Source organism: Fukomys damarensis, unplaced genomic scaffold (assembly GCF_012274545.1).
Source record: "Fukomys damarensis isolate Sample0158 unplaced genomic scaffold, DMR_v1.0_HiC HiC_scaffold_16, whole genome shotgun sequence".
Taxonomy (NCBI): Eukaryota; Metazoa; Chordata; class Mammalia; order Rodentia; family Bathyergidae; genus Fukomys; species Fukomys damarensis.
The window spans coordinates 52250620-52275236 of record NW_022900928.1 but is presented as its reverse complement, the minus strand read 5'-3'; the positions used below and the strand labels follow the sequence as shown (position 1 = coordinate 52275236).

The window sequence follows — 24617 nt, the reverse complement described above, 5'->3', positions numbered from 1 at the left end:
ATATATAATATATCCTTCCTGCTCCCTTGATCCTCTCTACTTGCTGTGTGCCATGACATGAGCAGTTTCTCCTCTGCTATGCCTTGCTGCCATGCCACCTTGTCTTGGAGGCAGCAGACTACAGAGTAAAACCTGTACGACCTGTGAGTCAAAATAAACTTTTCCTCCTAAGAATTGTCGGTGATGGATACAATGTCCAAATGACAAAAAAGTAACAAAAACAAATGTCCAGGATAATTTATATACTTTTTCACTTCTATACAACTAGTATTTTTGTTTTTGTCTTAGGGTTTTAAAAAACTAAAAAATAAAAGTAAGAGCTAACAATACTCAACTATGACTCTATTACCACCTATTACATAGCAGGCTATTTGCTACCACCTTGAGGTACATCATGTCTTGTGAATAAACGTGAATAAAAATTTTACCACCTTCTCCAATAAAAGGAAACAATTTTCACAAAGAGTTATTTCTACTACTAGTCTTCTTCCTAAATTTAACTTTGTGTTCTATAGATAACACAATTAAAAAGAATTAACAAACAACAGATACTTAAATACCAAGTCAGAAACACTACAAGCTCTAAATAGGGAAATCTGGCATCCATAAACAAAAAGAAAGTTTTTTTTACATTTTTAATATGAATTTATTGTTAAGTTTTTGTTGTATATAATTCTGTCAAGGAATTCTAAAGTTACTAGGAATTTATTAGCAAAGATTTAAAGATAAATGTATTTCTCGTCAATTCATACATTCATGTTCTGAAAAGATTATATTTCAAAATACAGACACACAGAAAATATACTCCACCTGTGCTTCTACACTTGCTAAGCCAGCTCTCAATTCTTGTAATCCATCTTTCCAACGCTGTTGTTGTCGAAGCAGATCAATATTCATAAGAATGACCACCTATTAAAAATTAGTCTTAATGTATTGCTGGAAAAATAGTAATTTTCATTAGAGAAAACTGACAGATAGCATGTTAACTAAATGATCCGAGTATAACTCAAGCTTTAAGAAATACCACAATCTGCCTGGTGTACCTAGAAGGCAAAAAACATCACTTTTGTGGTATTTCTGCCATTACTGCATAAGAAAATATCATAGAAGCCCAAAGTGAAAGTCCACAAAATAACTGACCAGTAAATTTTAAAAGAGCCACGGTCATGAACAACAAAGAAAAACTGAAGAGTAAAAGATTACAGAGACTTAACAACTAAATACAAAAAAAGAAACTGGATTACATCCCAAAAAAGAAAAGGGATTTTACAATCTATTTTCTAGTTTTGACACTTATGCTATGGTTTCATAACTTGTTAATATCATGGGAAGCTTTATAAAGGGTAAATATGAGTTCTATACTATTTCTGCAATTTTAAGTTTCAAATTATTTTAAAATAACTTTTCTTTTAAATTACAACTTAATTACTTTTTAATAACACTATTAATATCCTATTCAATTTTATAAGCAAACCATACCTTTTCACAAAATGTAGTGTGCCATTTTCGCAGTTTTCTATTTTCAGTAGCAAGTTGTTCAGCAGCATTTTGAAGTTTTTGGATATAGCCTTCCAGTTCTTTAGGATTATCCCAAGTAATTTGTGACTTTCCTCCACTTCCTGCTTTTGAATTCTAAAAGACATTAGTATTTAGACACACTTCTTTTTTCCAAAAGATTCAATTATAAGTTTGATTTATCAACCCAACACTAATTTACAATAAAAAAGCATATAATAATTTTCCATTTTATAATGATAAGACAGTCTGGTCAAGGCGGATTAGCTCTATTTCTTCCAGTTCCTCCCTCTTACCACTGAAAAATCTTTAGCATAATGCAACAAACAAGCATAGAAGTCTGAAACATAATGAAAAGGTCAGACAGTCTAGAAACCTCTGGAATTGAGGAATAACATAGCTAGGTTTCCTTACTGTCTAACATATATCAAGGATAGGATATTGGAGAAGGCTCCAATATGGAACTATTGAGAGGCACAGATAAAAAATGCTCTAGAAAAAGCCTTATCCCTCAACCAAAGGACTAGGAAAAGAGCAGCCTAACAAGGAAAAACAATCTTAGCAATCCCACCGTATTATAGCCAAATACCAATGGAAAAGCTGCCTCTCTCTATAGTTTTGGTAGGACAAGGAGAAAGCTGATCTTCTATCTTCCACTTAGAAAAGCAGGGTGAGCTCCAAATGCCCTACCAAGTATTGTTAGTAGGGCTGAACAGAGAGATAAGATTCCATCCCTCTTAACAGGGCAAATCAATCCTCTGCTCTACCTTCCCTAGAATCAGTGAGGCCCAATTCTGAGCTGAGCTTATACCCCTTTTTGAAGGCAGTCAGGCACAGGTTGATGAGTCTCTTTCATAGAAAGGTATCAGTGAAGAAGAAAAAGGCACTGAACTCCACTAATCTGCAGTTCACCAGTGAAAAGTGGTGTTCAACATCCATCAGGATGGTACTTGCATAGTCCAAATGAAAACTGAACACACACATCCACCCAGCCAACATTCTATACCTCAGAAGAATGACTGTTTTCTAAAATATGAAGATTAAATATTGTCCAAAGTATCACAGTATAATGTCTAAAATGACAGGGATATATTTGAAAATCATTCATGATACCAAAAATTAGGAAAGTCACAACTTGAATTAGAAAAGGTAATCAACAAGTGCCAATACTAAAATGAATCCAAAGTTGGAATTATTTCAATGTTGGAAAGATTTCAAGGGAGCCACCCTAAAAGTGCCTTAACAATCAGTTATAATTTATTTTGGAACTGGTGAAAAAGAAAGGAAATTTTCCAGACAAAATAAATATATATAACAAGGTGGATATTCTCCACCAAATAAAATATACTCTCGTGCATATTAGTAGAAAGAAGAATCAATACAATTACTTTTTTTATAAACACCTACTATGTTCCAAGAGTTTTTGAGGTGCTGGTGTCACAAAAATTAAAAAAAAAAAAACAACATCCCTTTAAACTCCTGACTCATACCAGGTATCCACTTTATCTTTTTACATAAACTCTTCTTTTTTTCCTTTATCTTCAATGTCAAAAGACATTGCATTTGGCTGGGGATTTAGCTCACTAATGCCGCTGCCTGCCTTGTAAGTGCAAGGACCAGAGTTCAATCACCAATAACAGAAAAGGAAAAAAAAAAAAAAAAAGACATTGCATTGACTATATCCTTTGTCTACAACTCTAACCTGTAATTATTTCTATATATTGATTCTTTTATTAATTCAGTAAACATCTATCGAGTGTATCTTTCCTGCTCGGCACTGTTTTAGAGCTATCATTTCAGTAAGAGAGACAGTAGGCACATAGATACATAATACAAGGTTAGGTAGTGGTAAGTACTTTGAAGAAAAGTGAAACAATAAAGAGATTGCAACAAAAACGTCCATTTTCCCAAGAGTGGTCCCAGTAGGCCTTGAGGAAGAGGTAATATTTGAGAACATAAATGACATAAGGTGAGCAAAAGAACCATGCATATATCTAGAAGACTACTCTGGGTGGAGGGAATGGCTTACTGTATCTAAATATGTGGTTTGTGTTTAAACACTTGATTTCCATCTCAAATTCAATAATTTGGGTAGACAGTAGATCGAAAATACCTATGTGCCTATCCTCCAACATAAAATTGAGTGTTGAGTCTCTAATGACCTTCCCTATAATACAGCATTTCACAAGTATTACAATGTACTGCTGAGACTGTTACACAAGCCCTGTGTGAGGAGGATTCATGGAAGCTTGTAGCCTGGTTTCTTCAGACTTAACCCCATACATCTTTTCCTTTCCTAATTTTGTTCTATATCTATTCACTTTAATAAATTATTATTATAAGTATGACTAAATTGCAGTTCTTATGGATATAACTACACACTGAGTTCTGTGACTCTTCCTAGTGAATAACAAAATGTGGAAGTGGTCATGAGGACCTTGAAACAACTCGTTGTCCAATTTCAAATAAAAAAATAAAAGGGTATACTCCTCTTGTTATTTTTTCATGTCTATGAAGACTAAAGACAGAAATTTCAAAAAGCTAGTGGTCCCACAGTAAAACAGAGTTTAAACATTACGATGGGTTTTCCTAATTTCATATGTAGAGACATTTAAATAATAAGAGACAAAAAGAAAATATGCCTTAGATAACAAAACCAGAAGATGGTAGAAAAGCACTAATGAACCTTGTACATAAGGACCTCAAATATCAAGAAAAAATAAATATAATGGTATGTAAATGATATACTATCCATATTAATGCAATTAATCAAAATAAATACCAAAATATGTGAAATACTAAAATCGTTTATATCTCTAGCTAGAGAAAATTACTACTTGTTAAGAGTGAAAGAAATCATTACAGAGCAAAAGAAAGTCTAGCTCAATGGTTATTCTAAGGTGAAGGGTTACTGGAAAACCAAGATATAAGAATCACTTCACAAGAGACTATTTATTATTGGACAAGAGGTAGAGAATAGAGATTTGAAGAAGGCATGTAAAGGAGGGTAAGGGAAGATAACTATGATAAAAATACTACATATATGGGCTGGGGATTTAGCTCAGCAGTCCTGCCGCCTGCCTCGAAAACACAAGGACCCAAGTTTGATACCCGGTACCAAAAAAAAAAAAAAAAATACTACATGTGTATATGAAAATATCACTTAGAGATCCAATATTTTGTAAAATTAAGGGACACTAATAAATATACATATTTATACATATACAATATTTTTAAAAAATTATTTCATGTGTAAAATCTAGTTATAAAATATAAAAAGCTCTTTACCTTAATTATTTGTTCAAATGCTAAAGCAGACTGTAACATCATTGGCCTCTGACTTTGAATCATTTGTTGATCAATAGAATTGTAAAAATGTGCCACCTAAAAGGTAAAAGCCCAGTTAGCAATAACTGATAATAAATAACACATTCTGTTTTTAAGTTTTAATTTTTCTTCATTTTTAATTGTTTGAATGGTAGTTAACTTTTCTCAATTCTAAGATTAAAAAGAAAATAATGGTCCATCTCAAATATAGGATTTATTCATCAATTAGTGACTACAACGAACATATATATCCTGAATTCCTAAAATTTGCCAAGTCATATTTGGAGAATAATTAGACAAAGATAATAAAACCTAGTCCTTGGAATCAAATTCACAGCCCCATATGAAAGAAACAAATAAAGCATGCTAACTTCTATAAATATGAATTCTTAACTCCTACATCTCTTAAAACCTACTCCTTCCTTTTTCTGTATGTCAGAATGATTTGTCTATTTTCTGAACCAAAAACTATTTCTCTTTAACTCTTCTCTCACATTTCACATCAGCAAAAACCTATTACCTATACTTCCAAAATATATCTTGAATTCAACCACTTTACACCTCCCATCAATCTTACTCCAGTCCACACACCCCCATCTCTTGGCAAGAAGAGTGACACACATGGCTAATTAGTATCCCTGCTTCCAACTATGGCATATATCTAGCCTACTCGAAACATATGACTTCCCAATACACTTGAGAATAAAATCTAAAATCCCCTAACTCTCAGTAAGAGCCCTACAAAAAAAAAAAAAAAAAAAGAAAAGAAAAAAAAAGAGCTTTCCACATATATATCAGCCTCAGCACACAATTGTGTTCTTTTCTTGTTAAGAAATTTCCCTCTTAAAGGAACCATTTTACAGCTATTCTATGGCATATCTGAATTAACAGCATCACTATTTTTGTGCTTTGGGACCATTATTAAATAATTTAAAAGTTATTTGAACAACAGCACTGGAGTACTATGAAAGTAATCAGATCTGATAATGAAGATGTTTACTACAGGCTGGCAGCATTCACAGCACAGATTAAAGGGATGAAATACATCTCAAACAGGAAGAAGTGGAGCAGTATGAGCTTCCACCATACTATTCAGAATGATGTGCAATTTTAAAATCACAAATTGCTTATTTATTCTCTATTTAAAATTTTCAAACTGCATTTGTCCATAGGTAAATTAAACTATGGGAAATAAAATAGCGATAAGGAGTGAATATATTAACATAAATAAAACATCTACCACAAAGCCTGGTATTTAATGAGTGTTAAATAATAAGTTTGTTCTTTCCCTCTAGACCAGTGATTCTCAACTATAGCTGATTTATACCTTAGGGGACATTTGGTAATGTCCTTTCTACAGATATTTTTTATCATCAGAACTAGGCAGATGCTACTGGAATATACTAAGTACAGACCAGGCATTCTATATTGCAAAGGATAGGGCCAGGGATTTAGCTCAGTGGTGCCACAGCCTGCCTCGTAAGGATAAGGTCCAGAGTTTGATCCCATGTACTGGGACACACACACACACACACACACAAAACAGTCTATTGCAGAGGACATTCCCCCGGCAGGGAAACTGATCCAAACTATCAAAAGTGAAAGGTAAGAAATCCTGTACCAAAGTCAGAAAGCTATATTTTTATTTTTAAATCCTCACTACACAATATCTAGTAAAGCAGGTACTCAATGAATTTTTGTTGAATGAAAGAATGAGAAGCCAAATACACAAGATACTATTCCTGCCTTCCCACATCTAATGACCAAGTGAGAGAAAAGTCAGAAAAAAATCTATGGTTGGGGATGTAGCTGAATGGTAGAGCCCTTGCCTAGCACATATGAGGTCCTGGATTCAAGACCCAGTAGTGAAACTAAAAAGAATACAACATAAACTTTAAAATGATTTTTGCAGCTGGGGATGTAGTTCAGTGATGCTGCCATCTGCCTGCCAAGTGCAAGGTCCTGAGTTTGATCCTCAGTACAAAAGCAAACAAAATAAATAAAAAATAAACAAATAAAATGATTTTGATACTGCACACAATATGGAACAATCAACTAAAAGAACACACAACAGAGAAAGGAAACAATAACACTGAGTTTTCCAAACAGAAAGAAAAGATACTACTGCATGGAGACATACTCAGAGAAAAGCCAAGGTTCATATTACCAAAGCATAGTGCTGTACTTTAGATGTTAAATGTCCCACAATAAAAACTTGATGTGTTAAAAGCTTGATCTCTAGAAAGGAACTACTTGAAAGTAGTAGAACCTTTAAAAGGTGGAGCCTGGTAAGAGGTCTTTAGGTCATTAGAGGTATGCCCTTGAACAGAATTATGGAACCCTTCAACCCCTGTTTATTCTTTTTTTTTTGCTTCCCAGCCATGAGGTGAGTTGTTATGCACCACCACATGCTCCCACAATGATATGCTACCTTTCCACAGGGCCAAATACAAGAGAGACAATCAATCATGGACAGGAACTTTCAAACCGTGAAACTTTCTCTATATAAGTTGATTATGTCAGGTATTTGTTATAGTGACACAAAGCTAATATATATAGGATACAATATGAGGGGAAAGTATAGGCAGTGAAGGCCAAAGAATTACGGTTACATGATTAAGGTGGGTTTTATATGGCACACTAAAGTGATAGATAATGAGGTGTTAAGAGTTTCAAGCAGAGAAATGATACTAGGGCACCATGTCAATAAGCAGACCAAGGAAAGGACTACAAACAAAGACCAATCCACTAGCTTGGAAATTCTCTAAGAATTTGCCCGAAAGGCAGACAGTTGACTCTTTAATTAGAAAGTCCTTTGAAGGGCCTGGGATTTAGCTCAGCGGTTCAGTGGCCTATCTTGCAAGAGCAAGGACAAGAGTTCTATCCCTGGTGTCAAAAAAAAAAAGAAAGTCCTTTGAAATTTCAGTAACATGAAAGAAAAAAGTTTTTTTTTTAAATTCTACTTTTCCACATTTGTAGAACAAAAGCCAAGAATATTAAATTAATAAACTCATACATAGTTTACAAAGTATATTTTGTTATACAGTCACTTAACAAACCATAATTTCACAGGTAAACAATGCTATCAGCCTTTAAAAGAAAAAAGTAGAAAACAAAGCCCTTAATATATTGTAGTTTAATGTAATTAATTCAAAATAGTCATATTTTGAAAAATATAATTTCATACTTGTTTAAGAATAATTGCTTGCTTGCAGAATTTCTGTGCAATGTTTGCAACTTGCTGTATTTTGGCAGGAATAACAAAGCCAAGGGCTGAAAGCTGACGAACTTCTCTTAGGAGGACCACCAATCGATCTGAATAATGTACTTTTAGTGATCCATCATTAGGATCCAATTCCATAATTCGACTACTAGCCTCAATACTAAAAAAAAAAAAAAAAAAAGAATAATTTTTTTTTTCCTGGTCTCACTCTTTTGAACGATGAAAAATACAATTTTTTTCACTTTTCTGTAAATCTAATATTAAAATATTATTTTATTTTCAGTTTTTAATTCATATTTTTTTCACATTACCTCATTATCAAGATTTTGGAAACACACCATGATATCCAAAATATATCATCACATTAATACTGTAACCAAGCGTTTTTAAAGTCAGAAAAGTCAACTAAGCCTCAAAGTATATCCATCATAAAGAATAAAGAAAAGATCTAGATTCATTTTCTAAAGATACCTCAGGTTTTTGTTTTTTGTTTGTTTTTTTTTTTTTTGGCTTTTTGAGACAGGGTCTCACTAAATAGCCCAGGCTAACCTAGAACTCTCAGCAATCCTCCTACCTGAGCTACGTCTGGGATTACAGGCGTGCACCACCACACCCAGATTACCTCAGATTTTTTTATATTTTCACTAAAAAATCAATGATTCATAAAAATCTAAATGGTAATGGTAATAGAAGTTCAAATGTTTCATTCTTCTACATTTGTTTCACTACGTAATGATTATCCTTTCATTATGTTTCTGGTGAAGATATTAATAGCAAATATTATTTTGAGACACACTAATAAGCATGGATTATGAAAATGGTGAGCTAAATTATGTATAAGTATTATGCTTTTATCACCTTCCTTTTAGAATTAATTTTATATAATATTTATTCTTTTAAATCACTTTGATAAATTAAGTAAATGTGTAGGTTTTAAAAAGTAACCTACTAAGAAGCAAAAACAAATCTATTTATTGGGCTGGGGATTTAGCTCAGTGGTTCCAGAGCCTGACTCACAAGCACAAGGACCCGAGTTTGATCCCCAGTACCAAAAAAAAAATCTATTCAACCTATTTAACACCACATAAACAAAGCATAGTACAAAATAGATACTTTCAAAACACTTTTAAGTAATGATTTAGACCAGATTTTGCTATATCCACACACAGTCTATCAGAAAACCATAACAATGACTCTTTTTGTCTTTATTCAGAAGTGTCCTTCAAAATTAATTTGTGTATACCCGTATTTCAAAAACTGTGCTAAAAACATACTGATAGTTTTATGGGACAATAATGGGTTTTATACCAAAATAAAAAAGCAGGAGGAAGGTGGTTTCTTTGAAAACTGGGAAGCAGTTGAACAAAGTTAAACAGGTTTCTTTACAATAGATTTCAGCTCCTTGGCATGTTACCATATATAGTGATCACTCCTGGAGTAACAGCTATAAAGTGTACAAATATTGCAAAATTAGTTGAGTGAAGAAATAATTGTGGAGGTGGGAGGTAGGAGTGCTGGAGCACCTCTCATGTTTTAGGCCCAAAGTAGGCAGGAAATACATAACTGTCACAAAGTTATAATCAATATATCCTAGAACCCTTTGGTTCTTCAATTCTTCCTCCAGAGCCAGAATTCTAGAAAAGAAAAAATAAAAGTATCTGTTCACTTTAATAAGTACCACTTTTGACCTAATTATCCTTTGTAGTGGTACGGGGAAATAAACAGAACTTTACATTATAGACAAAGTTACTTTCAAAAACATGATTGGCCATGATGGTGAATGCCTCTGATCCTAAAACTACTGTAAAGGCTGAGGTAGGAAGATTGTAACTTCAAGGCCAACCTGGGCAACATAGCAAGATCTTTTCTCTTACAAGAAAAATAAAGGGACATATTTAGAGCCCTGGATCTGATCTTAGCACCAGAAGGAAAAAGAAAAGACATGGTAAGTTTCTAAAGCTACAGACAGAAATAACGTTGGGACAAGTCCACCTGAGGTACAGAGAAAATGTAGTTTTTTTTCAAAAACTATTAATTTTAAATTCCCACTACAATAAGTTAACCAATTAGTACAGTCAGTAACACTTAATATTTACCAAAAGCTTACTGTGTCAGGCACTATAAAAAATACTTCCTATTTCAAGGAGTTTAATACAATTTAGTGTAAAGAATATGTGTTTGTAAAATATAAATGTAAAACAACAGTAAAACATACAAACACCTCTAACAAAGAACCACAGAGCAAGAAAAGCCTAATTCCCAAACAAGAAGTAATTCTGGGTAATAGACATTAGAAGTAAAGAGGAGGCTGGCAGTCAACTTAACCATGTCATAAAAGTTTCCAACTTTAATGACTTCAAAATTAAAGATCAGCTAACAAAAAATAAAGGAGGAGCAGCAAGTTTGGAGAAAGAAGAAAGATTAATTATATCATAAATTAGGATTACTAACATATGGTTTTGTATTTTACAGTTTAGTATATTTCTACTTACCACAAACCTGATCTGGAATCAGACAAACCTGACTGAATATCCCTGGACCAATCATCAAATTGTTCCTGTTCATACAGTTTAAATTGGTCTAAGAGATCTTCAGCACTTCGATGGAAAGTTCGAAATCCTGACAGGTCAGACAAAAGAGCCTCTGCAATCTTGATAGTATCATCTACCTTAAGAAGTCAAATAAAAAAGATACACACTATATAAATTTGAACAAAATTAGCATGAAATAATTCAGAAATTATTTTCCATTTCATCTTTAAATAGAACAGATATTTGAAAGAAAATAAGAATAAGATATTTGAGAGAACAAAATATTAATCTCTGCTTCTGAATTACACACACCAGAATAGCAAAATACAAGAGAAGCAAGACAAGTCATGATTTTAAGAGTAAGATAAGAGAAAACAAAGTCACCACTCACAAGAAGATCGATAGAAGTCTTAGGTAAACTTTAATATTAAAATAAAAGCCTTTTAAACTGTAAATTGCTATTACTATCTTAGACAATGCCATAATTACTTTCTACCTTACCTTTAACTTTCTTTCAAGCTAAAATTGAATTCAGTTATATAAAGTTTATATTTAGTTACACAAATATATTTGCAAATAAACTTTGCAACTACCCAGATTTTGCAATTACGTTTTTGTAAATGCAGTATAAACAATGTGTTCCTCTTGCATAATTTTTAAGGCACTTTCCTGGAAAAAATGCAACTGGAATAACAAATGATTTGAAAAGTATCTCCATATAAGCAATGAATAGAGCCATTAAAATTTTCTCTACCCATTTTATAGACTTCTGCATTCCTCAGGAAAATTAGATGGATATGCTAAGATAAAAATCAAATATTTCCATTATACTTTTAGTGGAACTACTAGTATTCTTCAACTTTTATTAAAACAAATACCTTCAATTCCAACTGACGAACCCAAACAATATTATTGACAACTTCTGAAAGATTTTTGCCAGAAAGTGGACCAGACGCATCACCAGGAATTCCGCGATATCGATTCTCAAAATCTAATCGAAAATCTATGAATTTAAATCATAAAAATTATTATATAATTAGCAAGAATGTCCTAAATGCCTTCCATGTACCAAACATTATGTCAAATGTTGTATATAAAAGTGAGTCCTTATCCTCAACCAAATCACAGAAAGAAAATAATCTATATCAAAAAAGGCATTCATGACAGAAATTTATCTTCAGTATAAAAATGTCAGAATATATTGTCTTAATCTTAAATGATATGCAACAAAACAACTAATCTACAAAAAATACTTTCTCAAACAAACACTAATCTCTACTAAGTTTTTACCTTTAACTGAGTCCACAAGTCTTGCTAGTAAAGTTTCTCTTTCTAACATCAATTCTTTGCATATAGTTGGACGCTTCACCAGCTCTTTGTATTTTAAAAATGCTTGAAGAAGCTAATATAAAATAAAATAAGTATATGTTCATCCCACACAATTGACTTTGCGCACACACACACACACACACACACACACACACAGCTTAAGGAAAATATTAACAATGAGATATTTCAATGTTTTACCTGCTGTGGACTGTCTTGAATTTCTGAGATATAATTTTTCAATTTTCCTGCTATTTTTTCTTCCGCAGGTGAAATAATTTTTTCATATTGAGACACTGCAGCTTTCCATAAAGGCTGAACAAATTAACAACATGGTAAGACTTCAATACTTTAAAAATCTATCTTTAAAAAGAATAACACAAACAAAAAATCATATAGGCATAAAAATATATACTCAACCTCAGTATATGGATTATATTGCACAGGATTCAGGCCAGTAAAAGGTTCAAATACTCGAGACAGGCACACGATTTTCTCTTCACTAGCAGGTAAGAAATAGAGAAGTTTCTCGTGAATTGTCCTAATAGCCAAGACCTAAAACACAAAATATTAAAACAAAGAGAATTTATTTAAATTTTTTAAGAATCTAAAGAGATAGGCCTATAATCTAAAAATATTAGGCAAGAATGTCTTTAAACTAGAATCTCTTAAATGAATGAAGGTGAAACTATTATCTTGAGAATTAACACCCATCAATAAGCAAAGTATAGATCTAGAGATTTAGCTTAGTGGTGTTACCTGCCTCACAAGTGCAAGGTCCTGAGTTTGATCCCCAGTACCAAAAAAAAAAAAAAAAAAAAAAAAAAAAATCAAAGTATCATCATACTAACATTAATCAGAGTACCAAAATCCAGTGAAAATGTGTGTAAGATTTGGATGTTTTTATGTTGAACCTTCAATTAAGTAAATTTTTAGTCTACTCTAAATATAGCAACAACTGGCTTTTGTTAGTCTGCATTAAAGTATACCTCTAATAATGAAATATATGTTAATGGCCCTACTATTTATAATTTACAAACTGCCAAAAAACAAATATTGTATTTTAAATTGAAATTTGCCAAAAAACAAGTGTTGTTGTATTTTAAATTGAAATTTGCCATTAACAATCAAAAGATAAACAAAAAGTTTAAGAACAAATGTTGATATTCCATTTCAATTAGAAATATCAGTATAAACCCACGGTATTTTTCTTTCTAAAAAAAAAATCAATAATTCTATCTACATATGACTAAGGCCCAAAAGCATTAATACCCAAGGAAAAGTTAGTGCTTTCTCAACCAACTTGCCACTGAAAGAACAAGGATCCTTAGAAAAATGTCTGATCCCAGGTATAGTATAAAAAATGTACAACAGAGGCTGAGTGGGAGTGGGGGGGCTGAAAGTTGCCAAAGAAATAGCAGAACTGTATCAAAATAATACAGAAGCCTCCTTGAAAAAAGCCTCCTAAATCACTGCCCAAAGATAGAACAACTTGAAAATACTATAGTAAGTACAATGTTCTTGAAGCATGTAAGATATAAAAAAAATTAAAGAGTTCATAACGATATTACCAAAAAACATTTCATTGCTCCTATGCAACTTACTATGACACTAACCTACTGTTCACTGTTTGAAAAAAAAAAAGAAAGAAACATAAAAAAAGTAAACATCTATACTGTTATTCTTATGGAAACTATATTTCAGGGCATCTAAAAACTTGGTGAAGCAAATTCAGGCATATAGAGGTCATCACTAATAAATGCAGAACAAACGACAGAATTAGAAAATCATCACAACCATTCATGACTGCTAAAATCATTAAGAAAAGGTTAATTGCTTATAATAGATGGATCAGGCTGAACGCACTGGAACTCACAGTTCAAACAATGTCACTAAAAATGAGAAAACAAATGCCTCCTAATGGAATACATAAGAACAAAATAACACCACCTATAAAGTGCTCTTATAAAAAAATCCATCACATCTTTTTATTTATTTTATTTATTTTTTTTGGTACCAGGGGTTGAATTCAGGTTCTTGTGCTTATGAGGCAGGTGCCAAAACCACTGAGTTAAATCTCCGGACCAAACATCACATCTTATTGGGCTTTATAGCTATTATATATTCATTAATAAGAAAAATGAAAAAAGAGAAATAATATACATAAGAAAATAAAATGACAATTCTAAAACATTGGAAGTACTATACAGCATGAAAAAGCACAACTAGGAAATTTTCTAGATTTTCTAGTAGACATGCTCAGTAACGGGGCCTTGTTTGTTAACTGATTAAAATAAACCCTAATAAATTTCTTAGAAAATCACGATAAACAGTGGTTAGATATAAAATAATAGTAAGAAATTATTATCATTTTTACTTGATGTGATAATGGTATAGAGGCTACGCTTTCAGGCTAAAAATATTCTACAAATAAAAATAAAGAGAGTTACAAGGGAGACAAAGATGAGACAAAGATTAATTAAACAGGGTGCTGACACATACGATTTTATTTTGTCCATATATGAACTATTTCATAACAAAAAAGGATGAAGCAAAAAAAGAAAAAAAAAGAGCAAACAACTATGGTTCACCTAACCAAGGCAGGGAGGGAGATAAAGCAAGCTGTGCGATCTTCAAATAATCTCAATTTGCCTGTCCCTTGAAACTAAACATGTAAACTCTATATTGAAATTAATAACTTACATAAATTAAGCACATGTTTCAAATAGTTCAATTCATAACTCATTAAAAAGAGATCCAGACAAAAACAGTTTCAATAGCCAGGAGAATGTCTCAGAGCTTCCATCAATGGATAAGTGGACAGATTATCATTTTTACGACAAAGAATAAAATAGAATTTCATAGCTAACATGTTTACCAGTCACATACTGAAGAAAAAGAAGAGGAAAATAGTACTCAGTACCCACTAAGCACCTAGCACTACGCTAGATGAATGTCACAAATTATTTCACATGAACGTTAACTCCCACTGTCTCCCAAAATATAAATTATTTCTATCTCATACATAGTGGTAGCAAATTATGAAATATATTCACAAACATGAGTGAAGATCTACATCACACTTAGAAACAAAGACACAGATAATCAAACTGAAGGGCCGGGGATTTAGCTCAGTGGTACTTGTGCCTGCTTCAAAAGCACAAGGACCTGAGTTCGACACCCAGTACCAAAAAAAAAGGGCCAAAAGATAATCAAACTGATACCTCTTCCAGGCGTTTGCCAAGTTTGTCAAGTGGTTCAGGAAAATATTTTTCACCTTTCCATGGATGAGGAACAAAGCGCTTCCACACCTGACCAGTTAGATGATTACAAACTATCACCCACTGTTCACAAATTGAAATACCAGCTTTCAGATCTTCTTTCACAAGATAATAAGGATCTTCCCATAGGTTCAAAGTTCCCAGCTTCTTCTGAACAAACCTTCCAAATGATCCCCCTAATAAAACACAAAACCAAAGATTTCAATGCAATTGTCTTTTTACAGATAAAAAATATATGCTGATAACAAAATGAAAATACAAATTAGTAAACTAAGAATGGTTTGCCAGGGATTTAGCTCAGTGGTTCTGCTGCCTGCCACACAAGCACAAGGCCTTGAGTTCTATCCTTGGTACCAAAAAAAAAAAAAACTAAAAATGGTTTGAAATACTATATGCACGCCCTCACACAACACTGTCAATAACATATTTTTAAAACAAAAACACACACACTCTCACACACAAAGTTGCACTTTGCATCTTTCAATATATTGTGTATATCTTCCAAGGGTAAAAATATATATACAATATTTTCAAGGCTACAGAGCGCCATATGGCAGTAGCGTAATGTAAATAATTCTCAAATGCCATTTGTCTCCATTTATATTACAAACATGCTATAATAAACATCTTTGTACATAATCTTTATGTACTTAACTGATATTCTTTAGGAAATATATTTTTTTTTTTTTGGTACTGGGGATCAAACTCAGGACCTTATGCTTATGAGGTAGGGGGTGGCACCACTGAGCAAAATCCCAGGTCCCCTTAGTATACTTTATAAGAGTATTTTCAGGATCAGAAATTTAATACTGGCAGGTAAACCAATATATTGTAGTAATTTTTCAGTTCATTTAAAAATAAAATATAAATATATATCCTAAAAATCTACATAAATTTAGTTCTATTAATGATTTTAAAAATCTTACATATGGCTTAAATTAACCAACCATATGCAAATATCTATATAAATCAAATATTATATTAAGGATAATTTTAAGTAAGAATATAAAGAACAAAGGGGAAAAAGATTAAGACAGGGTTCCAAAATTCCAAGTTTGTCTTTACTAATACCTATGATATCTAAGAGATGTAGCATCCGTGACTCAGGATAATGCTCATGTTCTGTCTGTCTCCACACATCATCTACGACATCCCGAGTAGTCTCCACCAAGTCAACAACTTCCAGTAAGGATAGGCTGTCCAAATTATAAAACTCCTAAAATAAAAACATTCATTTATAACATAATGATATATGTACCTTGAGTAATATAGTTAAAATAGTCCCAGACTTTTAGTTGCTACAACTCTAATATTTGACTATTTTCTTTTCTTTTCCTATCAGATAACTACTTCTTTGTAAATCTCATGAAAGTTAGAGGAAAAAAGTATTACTATTTAGAAATGTATTCATTTATTTATATCCTTGGCCTAATTTTCTTAAAATTCTGATTCATTTACTTATTTTCCAGTAGAAGTGTCCCTAAATCCACATACACATTACTCACTGTAGTTCACATCCTTTCATTTATTATGTTGCATAATGTTATGGTTAACAAGGATACAACCACAGCACAAGGCTTATTATTCTATATTTTACCACTGTTTCAAAAAATTAAATACACTATTAAAATTTGATTGAAATAATAATAGAAACGAGTAGAAAATTACTATATATTTAATTGAAAAGACTTTCTATAATTTTACTTAAAATAATTAATCTCTATGGAGATATATCAAAAAATAATGAAATAAGCATAAAACTTAAGATTTCATACTTCAAAGTGCTAATTTGAGTAAACTGAACATTCTTTCAGATTACATTCTTTCTACTCACATAAACTCTGGCAGTATTACGTTTTTATTTTCTATAAGCATCTGCAAAAAGTAATTTTGTTTTTGAGAAAAATACTCCTTAAAGATAATTTTTTAAATATTTTGGATATCTAAGTTTTGCTAATTCTAAATACACATCCCAAGTGAACTTTGCTACAGACGAAGTATTTATTTTGTTCTACGTCATCAAATAAATTTTAAAGTAAGAAAAACAAATTTGGAGGGTCTGATTTTTTTAAGTTCTTTATATAGTTTAGATAGTAGTCCTTTGTCTGAGGAACAGCTGGTAAAGCTTTTTCCCATATTGTAGGTTGTCTCTTCACTCTGTTGGTGGTTTTTCTTGCTGTGCAGAAGCTTTTTTAATAAGATGAGATTCCACTCGTTAATTCTTTTTTCATTGTGAAATACGAAGAAAAGGTTCAAAGAGAAAGGGGAATGGGGGGGTGAGAAAAGAAAGCAAAAATGGAAACAAAGCTTTTGTAAATAGGGAAGTATGGAGGGGTTCAAGGAAGGAAAGAGGAATGGGAAAAAAAACAAGAATCAAGATAAATCATGTACAAGTACAAATTCCCAATGATGAATATGATATACTGTATTCCTAAAATGTACCAAAAATTTTAATGAATTAAAAATTTTAAAAATACACTGTAAGCTGAATCCTACAGTACTTTTATAAGAAGTCTGTATACAAATCACATACTCTTGCAATTGTTTCAAATAATTCTTTAAAATAACTGGCTCTTTCTTTAGCAATCTGTTTGTTTCCACGATGAGCTTGTTCTATCCAAAACTGGAACTCATCACTTGGTGTAAGAATACCTGTAAAAGTGAAAATTTTAAAAAGAAGAATTATGAGTAGAAAATGAAAAACTCAGAGAGTGATTTGGTTCATTTGACAATTTTAGGTAGGTCAACATACATGAATATTTCTTATACTCTTGAAAAGGTACATACCTTTACAACAGTAAGTTATCAAGAGTAAGCTCTTAAATTCACTGAAAACACTAACAGCCTTAAATTTATAGGTCACATCACACTTGGTTTTCTGCTTCTTTTCTTTTCTTGCTTTTCTTTTTTTTTTAGCAGGGTTTGCTACATAGTTCAGACCAACCTTGAACTCACTATGTACTCCAGGCTGAACTCAAACTCATGGCAATCCTCCTGCCTCAACCTCCAGAGTGCTGAGATTAGATGTGCACCATCACACCCAGGTTTTTGTGTTTTCAGTTTTTTCAGCACATCACATTCATTGAGTTTGTAACTCAGTATGATCCCCATGTGCTTTTGTAACCCATTTCTATTTAGACAGTCACTTTGCTTTCTTGTTTGTCTGAGTTTGCTTCTTAACACCATGTTTTCCTAAATCTAATTCCAATATCACTTATGCTATTAAATTCTATCTAAATGGAAATAATTATAATTTCATCAATGTTTTAATTTAATTTCTAAATATAAGCAAATTACTTTATTTTTAAATTTTCTTATAAATTTTCCAATAAACTGGATAATTTCTATTTGCCTAATAAGATGCCGGAAATAAACTCACTATTCTTATTGAGACTATGAGCTTTCAGCATCTAGTACATTTTTCAAGCAAAATATGAAACTACAGCCAACATTTTAAAATAATTATTTGTATGTCATACATTTCACATTTACTGCTCCTATGAATAGTAATTTCCCTATAATAACAAAACTATGAGTTACAGAAAATCCATTCTAACATAAAAAGTAATGGCCTATCATCTTTACAAGGTATACAATTAGTCTGTCCTTGTCCTTGTTATTCACATATTCTATATTAGAGCACAAAAAATTTGAGTCACCTGATGTGTACATTCCCAGCTGAGGTCAAAGTAACTAACACTCTACTTTATTTCCTGTCTGTTTTCTAGTGTATTTAGTGCCACATATTTTACATTTTTAAACTTTCTGTGGATCTCACTATTTCTAGATACCTAGTATTCCTAAGCATAAGAAAGCTGAGTTGTTCCTTAACTAAGAAAATACCATTTTATAAAAGCTTTCTATTGCAATGCAGATGGCCATGAAGACATTAATCAATAATATATATTAATGAAAGTCTTTAAACATACACACACATAAAACAAGGTTGTAAATTAATATCAGTTGACAAAATGATATGGACAGAGGTTTGAAGGAACTTTATCTGTGTTTCCTCTGGAAGCAATGGTTCAGTATTCAACAATTCAGTACTAATAGTGACTTTACAGCACCTAACTACTGTGAATAATGAAAATCAAATATACTTTTTATTTCTAGAAATTATACATTTTAAAAAATACATTTTCCTCTTCTCTGAGTCTATGTAAATATATTTAATTGAACAAAAAAATCTTATGCTCAGAGAAGTTCCAGAAATATGGAAAGAATTTTGTGAAAAAAGATATTCACTTTAAAAATACACTAATGAAATAATCATTTTATCCTTTCTTTAAGCTACAAATGATTATATCATAAGGCTATTTTGAAAAGTAATACATGAACATAAAACATTATATATTGTTATATACCTCTAGTGTCATCTTCCTTAAATTTCAATTTTGATAAATTAGCATCTGATCTTCGGAGAACTATACCCAACCCAGCTTCTAGTTCACTCAAAAGATTCTGAAGTTTCGGATCAAAGTTTTTGCTCCATTCCTGATCCTAAATAAAAACACACAAGAGCAACCACTGATCAAAGTACTACCAATCAAACTGAATTTCAAAGACACTGGATAAAGAACTAAGACAACGTACCCCTGCTTTGCTTAAAGCCTGCCACAACCTCCATTTCATGAGGATGAAAATCCTCTGAACAGTTAAAACTGTATAAAGATCATTCACTACAGCAATGTAAGCACTGATGTGAATTGCACTGTACACTTTTCTCCAATTACTCTAAGAGTCAATAAAGCATACTTTAAAACTAAAACTTGAGAAATGTTGTAGGGGGCCTGGTTCAATCTGCAGAACCATAAAAAAAAAATTATCTAGATGTGCCAGCCCAGACCCATCATCCCAGCTACTGGGAAACTGAAACAGAAGGATCACATGAAGAAACCAGCCTGGGTAATTTAATTACTTAGTGATATTCTGTCTCAAAAAATAAAACAAAAAGAGTTAGGATTGTAGCTCACTGTGAAGGTCCTGGTTTCAATACCTAATAACAGCAACAAATGATATTTGACTAAAGCACTAATTACATTAATAATAAATTAAATAATATATACGCTTATGTAAATATTTATTCAGATAACTAAGTCAATATAAATAAGTAAATATCCATCTACTTACTCACCTTTAACAACATTGGTGCAAATACTTGCCGTACTGCATGGTAAAGGGAATTAATAGGTGACTCTAACATTGATGAAACAAGAATGTTATTATGTAGATTCTCATCGGTAATTACTTCAGGTCGCAGTTTGAAAAACACCAGCACTTTATCTTTTGTATCACCAAAATCAATCTAAAGTGATAAATGATTTTTTAATGTTATTTTCATAAAATTTAATACTTAAAAAATGTGGCTCTAAAATGTTGTATCACTGTAACAATACTTCCTAGGGAGGAAATATACTTATTTTAAAAAAATATATAGTAAAGCTAATGTATCTCTGCTCTTTAGGAATACCAAAGCGTATTCCCACTCGTATGTGATTATATCACATAAAGCTATTTTTAAAAATGATTTTTTAACATAAAATACTATTTATTGTTGACAAATAATACTGCTAACTATTCCACTCATATGACTCAGTAATACTATCAAGAGCGATATCTCAGATATAAAATGATGAGTACAGCACTCCTCTACTACCCCAAGAAAGTCTGTAACAAAGATGTTACCCTGTCATCTGGAAAAGGTATTTTAAAAAGATGTTTTTAATTATATATATGTTTTTAATTATATATACATATATATATAATTTATACGTATAATTATATATATATAAATTATATATACATAAAACCTATGTATGTTCCAAACACCAAAATGAACCTAAATTGTCTATCTCCTAAAATTACCTTTACCTTAACCAAAAAATTTTCTATAGAGTTGGAACATCAAAATTTTATTAAATTGTCACATAGACTATTTAAAATTGTAATTAGATAAACTCAATTGGAATTCACTAAAGTAATCTTGTTTAAAATAGGTCAGGTCAAGGTAATTAGATCATTAGCCAAAAAATATACTACTAAAAAGAAATTTTTACCTAATATATTACATTTCGGTTTTTCTGATTTCATCTTCTACAATACGTCTATAAACTAACAAGTATTCAAACAAGGTTTCTGTCATATTTGATATTTCATAGATAAATTTCATGTCATTTTTCTTTTATTCTATTTCAATTTTTATTAGTATGTCTGTGATACATAGTGATTACATTCAGCTTCAGGGTTTGATACATATACATATCACATCTTTGTCATTTTTCACTCCCCTTGCCCACCCATTCCCCAGATCCCTTTTCCATCTCTGTAGAGTCTACCTCTCTTTTTCTTAACATAGCACTTTTAATTCACTCGTTAAATTATTTACATATTGGTGTTTTCATATTAGAGAAACTGTGATATTTAACCTTCTGTGATTGACTGATTTCATCTAATTTAATGGTCTCAAGATCCATCTACTTTAATTATTACAATTTTAGCCACTGGGAAGGATCTGATACTCTATTCTGTGTTGATAATATTTCTCATGACACATGAAAATTATATGAAATTCAAATATCAATGTCCATAAAGTTTTATTCAAACAGCCATGTTCATTCATTTAAATGACTTATTACATAGTTTATTACATGACTGCTTTTACAGCTCAATGACAAAGTTATAGTTGCCACCATACCCTCAGGCCTGCAAAGTCTAATGTATTAACTTCCCATTATGGAAAGTTCCTATGGCCAATCCCAAAGTATAAAACAGATCACATCGTTTTCATTAACATAACCAGGAGCTTCCTATTTCAATCTAAATGATATCCAAGGACCTATGCAGTTAGCACATGCCTTGTTCTCACCTAATATTCCACACTGCCCTTCATACTTTAAACTTCAGCAATCACCCTGGATTTATTTCCTGCCTTGAAACTAAGCTGAGGCCCAGATCAGGAGTTAGGTACTGACAGTTTCTTTTGCTTTCAATCCTGTTAACATACACAGACCATAGCTCATTATACATCTCCAAATATCACTCCAAAGATCACTAACCCAGAGTGGCATACCCCTCTTCCCTATGTTAATGCAGTTCCCTGCCCTAACCCCATCACTACTGTTAATATTATTTTCTTCTTGGGGCCGGGGATTTAGCTTAGTGATGCCACCACCTGCCTCACAAGCGCAAGGACCCCCGTTTGATCCCTGGTACCAAAAACTATATATAATTTTTTCTTAACATCATTTATTAATACTAAAAATTATGTTACATTACCACTTTTGTTTAGCCTATCTTTGTTTTTCTCCTTCAAGATGCAAGCTCTACTGTGTTCATGACTTTATCCCTAGCACCTAGGACAGTTTCAGACCCATAGTATGTACTTAATAAATATATGTTGACTAACATTAAATCATGCTGACTTTTCCTATAGTCCCACTGCACTCTATCTGAACTTTATGTGGCATTTACAACAGTGTGACCTAATTTGTTGAGTACATGTCAACCTAAAGCACTTGAGTGAAGCACTAGAAAGAAGCAGGGCACCCTATTCTGTATCATACTATTAGAGAAGTGGAATATGTATCACTTAGGATGTAACATGTATGCCTTGTTTTCCTTAGCCAAAAATTGCAGTACAAATAGTTTCTCTCACTGTGTTATGGATATTAAGCACATTAATGCACATAAAGTGCTCAGAACAACCCATGACAAGAGTGCAACGTGAAAATAAATGCTAGTTATGATATTCTATCCTTTTATGTCTTTGTAAACCCACCAGGTCTGGCAGTCTTGCATTTATATTGAGCTCAAAATAAATATTTATGAATAGAATTGAATTAAACCAAAAGAAAAGATTCATAATGAATGGGGTGAAGATTCAACCATCCTACAAAACAAAACAAAACAAAAACAAACAAACAAACAAAAATACAATGTGCCAATACTCTGCTAGTCTTCAAGGTATGAGTGAATATAAGAGGTAGAGGTTGAAAATGTCTGTAATTTGTTAATTTTTGTCTATTTCATCAGATTTTTTTAACGTGTTAGGCAATTTTATTCTATGGTTTACTTTCAAGTTAACATATACTGTATGAGTCCTGACGGAAAATGTAACATTTTAAAACAATCCTGCCAGTGGAGGGAGCAGTAGCATAAGGAAAATCAAATCACATGTTGCACAAAAAAATCTAACTCAAACTTTATTTTGGAATATATCAAATCATTTCCTGAAGACTTGAATTCCTAACTAATTTTTCTCTCAGGCAGTATTAAAATCAATGCATAATCCAAAAAAGATACGCAGAATTTGCTTCAAAAGGACAAGGTTATAAAGGGGAGAGAGAGAAGTTAAATGTTTTCGCTTTGGTTTATAAACCATCTCTAGTCTTCTTTTAAAAATTAGAAGAATCGGACCCGTGGCACATCTGTCACTCGGTAGGCTGAGGCAGAATAGAGAACAGTTTGGGCACAGGAATTCAAGGTCAACCTGGGCGACTTTGAAAGACTGTCTTACCAAACTCAAATGTGAGAATAAAGAAACTCCAGTCAGGCTGGATGCAAACTTGGAAACATGCTAAAGTGGCAAGGGCAATACAAGGCAAGCGGAGACAATCTTAAGACTCCTGAAAAGGATCAAGTACTTTGGGTTCGGGTGAAGAGGGGCGGGCCATCCTTCTATTCGGGCCTGGGGAGATTAAGGTCAGGCAGGGACGCAAGGAACCGTACCGTATTGGAAAAGTAGAGTCCGGCGTCGGATCGCTGCACCTTGAGCAGCATTTGGTTCCCATCATCCAAGAAGTTGTTGATTTCAATACAGTTGTACAATAGTGGCTGGTCCCATGCTTCCGACACCAATCCGAAGTAATTCTCGGTAGTAGTGAAAATGAAGAGCTTCCGAACGTCTCCAGTCCCGCCCGCCATGATTTTGAAGCGGGGAAGAACGCGGGGGCGGGGGGTAGGGGGGAGGATAGGAAACCTGGAGAGGAACAAGATAACAGTCGCCAGGGAAGCCAAGATTAAGAGCACAGCTTTGCTCAAACTCCCAGCAGGCCCGCGGGCTCTCCAAGCTTCTCGGTTGCCAAGGTCAGTCGCTATGGCGACAGAGCTTTACGGCGCCCTGGTGGACGTAGCGGACGTCGATGTATTGCGCACGCGCACGTAAAGTTTAGAAAGGAATCGATTACCTCGGAGCTCTTTAGCAGAGCTCCGTGGTCATCGATTGCAAAAGATTTGGACAAGTTTGTATTGACTGAAAAAAAGCTTGTCTTTTTTTCTTCCTACTGATTTTTTTATTATGCACAATCAGAAGGGATACATACAGTTTTCAAGTGCAGAACTGTCTTTATAAGCTCTTTTGGATTATATAGCACTCTCTCTCACCTGCATCGCACCCTTAGCAAGCCAGTGTCC

The 24617-nt window shown here is 32.7% G+C and overlaps 1 protein-coding gene across 1 annotated transcript in view; it reads right to left on the bottom strand.

Annotated features, from left to right (window-relative positions):
* Nucleotides 1-24334, bottom strand: part of Dync2h1 (dynein cytoplasmic 2 heavy chain 1) — a 318483-nt gene extending 294149 nt beyond the window's left edge. The window contains exons 1-15 of the mRNA XM_033764303.1: nt 23934-24334; nt 20341-20511; nt 19571-19706; nt 17737-17855; nt 16275-16419; nt 15147-15379; nt 12343-12477; nt 12124-12237; nt 11887-11998; nt 11475-11599; nt 10558-10733; nt 8030-8225; nt 4804-4899; nt 1480-1632; nt 811-909 (exon numbers count right to left, since the gene is read on the bottom strand). Coding sequence (XP_033620194.1) covers nt 811-909; nt 1480-1632; nt 4804-4899; nt 8030-8225; nt 10558-10733; nt 11475-11599; nt 11887-11998; nt 12124-12237; nt 12343-12477; nt 15147-15379; nt 16275-16419; nt 17737-17855; nt 19571-19706; nt 20341-20511; nt 23934-24128 — 2205 coding nt within the window. The 5' untranslated portion in view covers nt 24129-24334. The remainder of the gene's footprint in view (nt 1-810; nt 910-1479; nt 1633-4803; nt 4900-8029; nt 8226-10557; nt 10734-11474; nt 11600-11886; nt 11999-12123; nt 12238-12342; nt 12478-15146; nt 15380-16274; nt 16420-17736; nt 17856-19570; nt 19707-20340; nt 20512-23933) is intronic.
* Nucleotides 24335-24617: the final 283 nt, after the last annotated feature.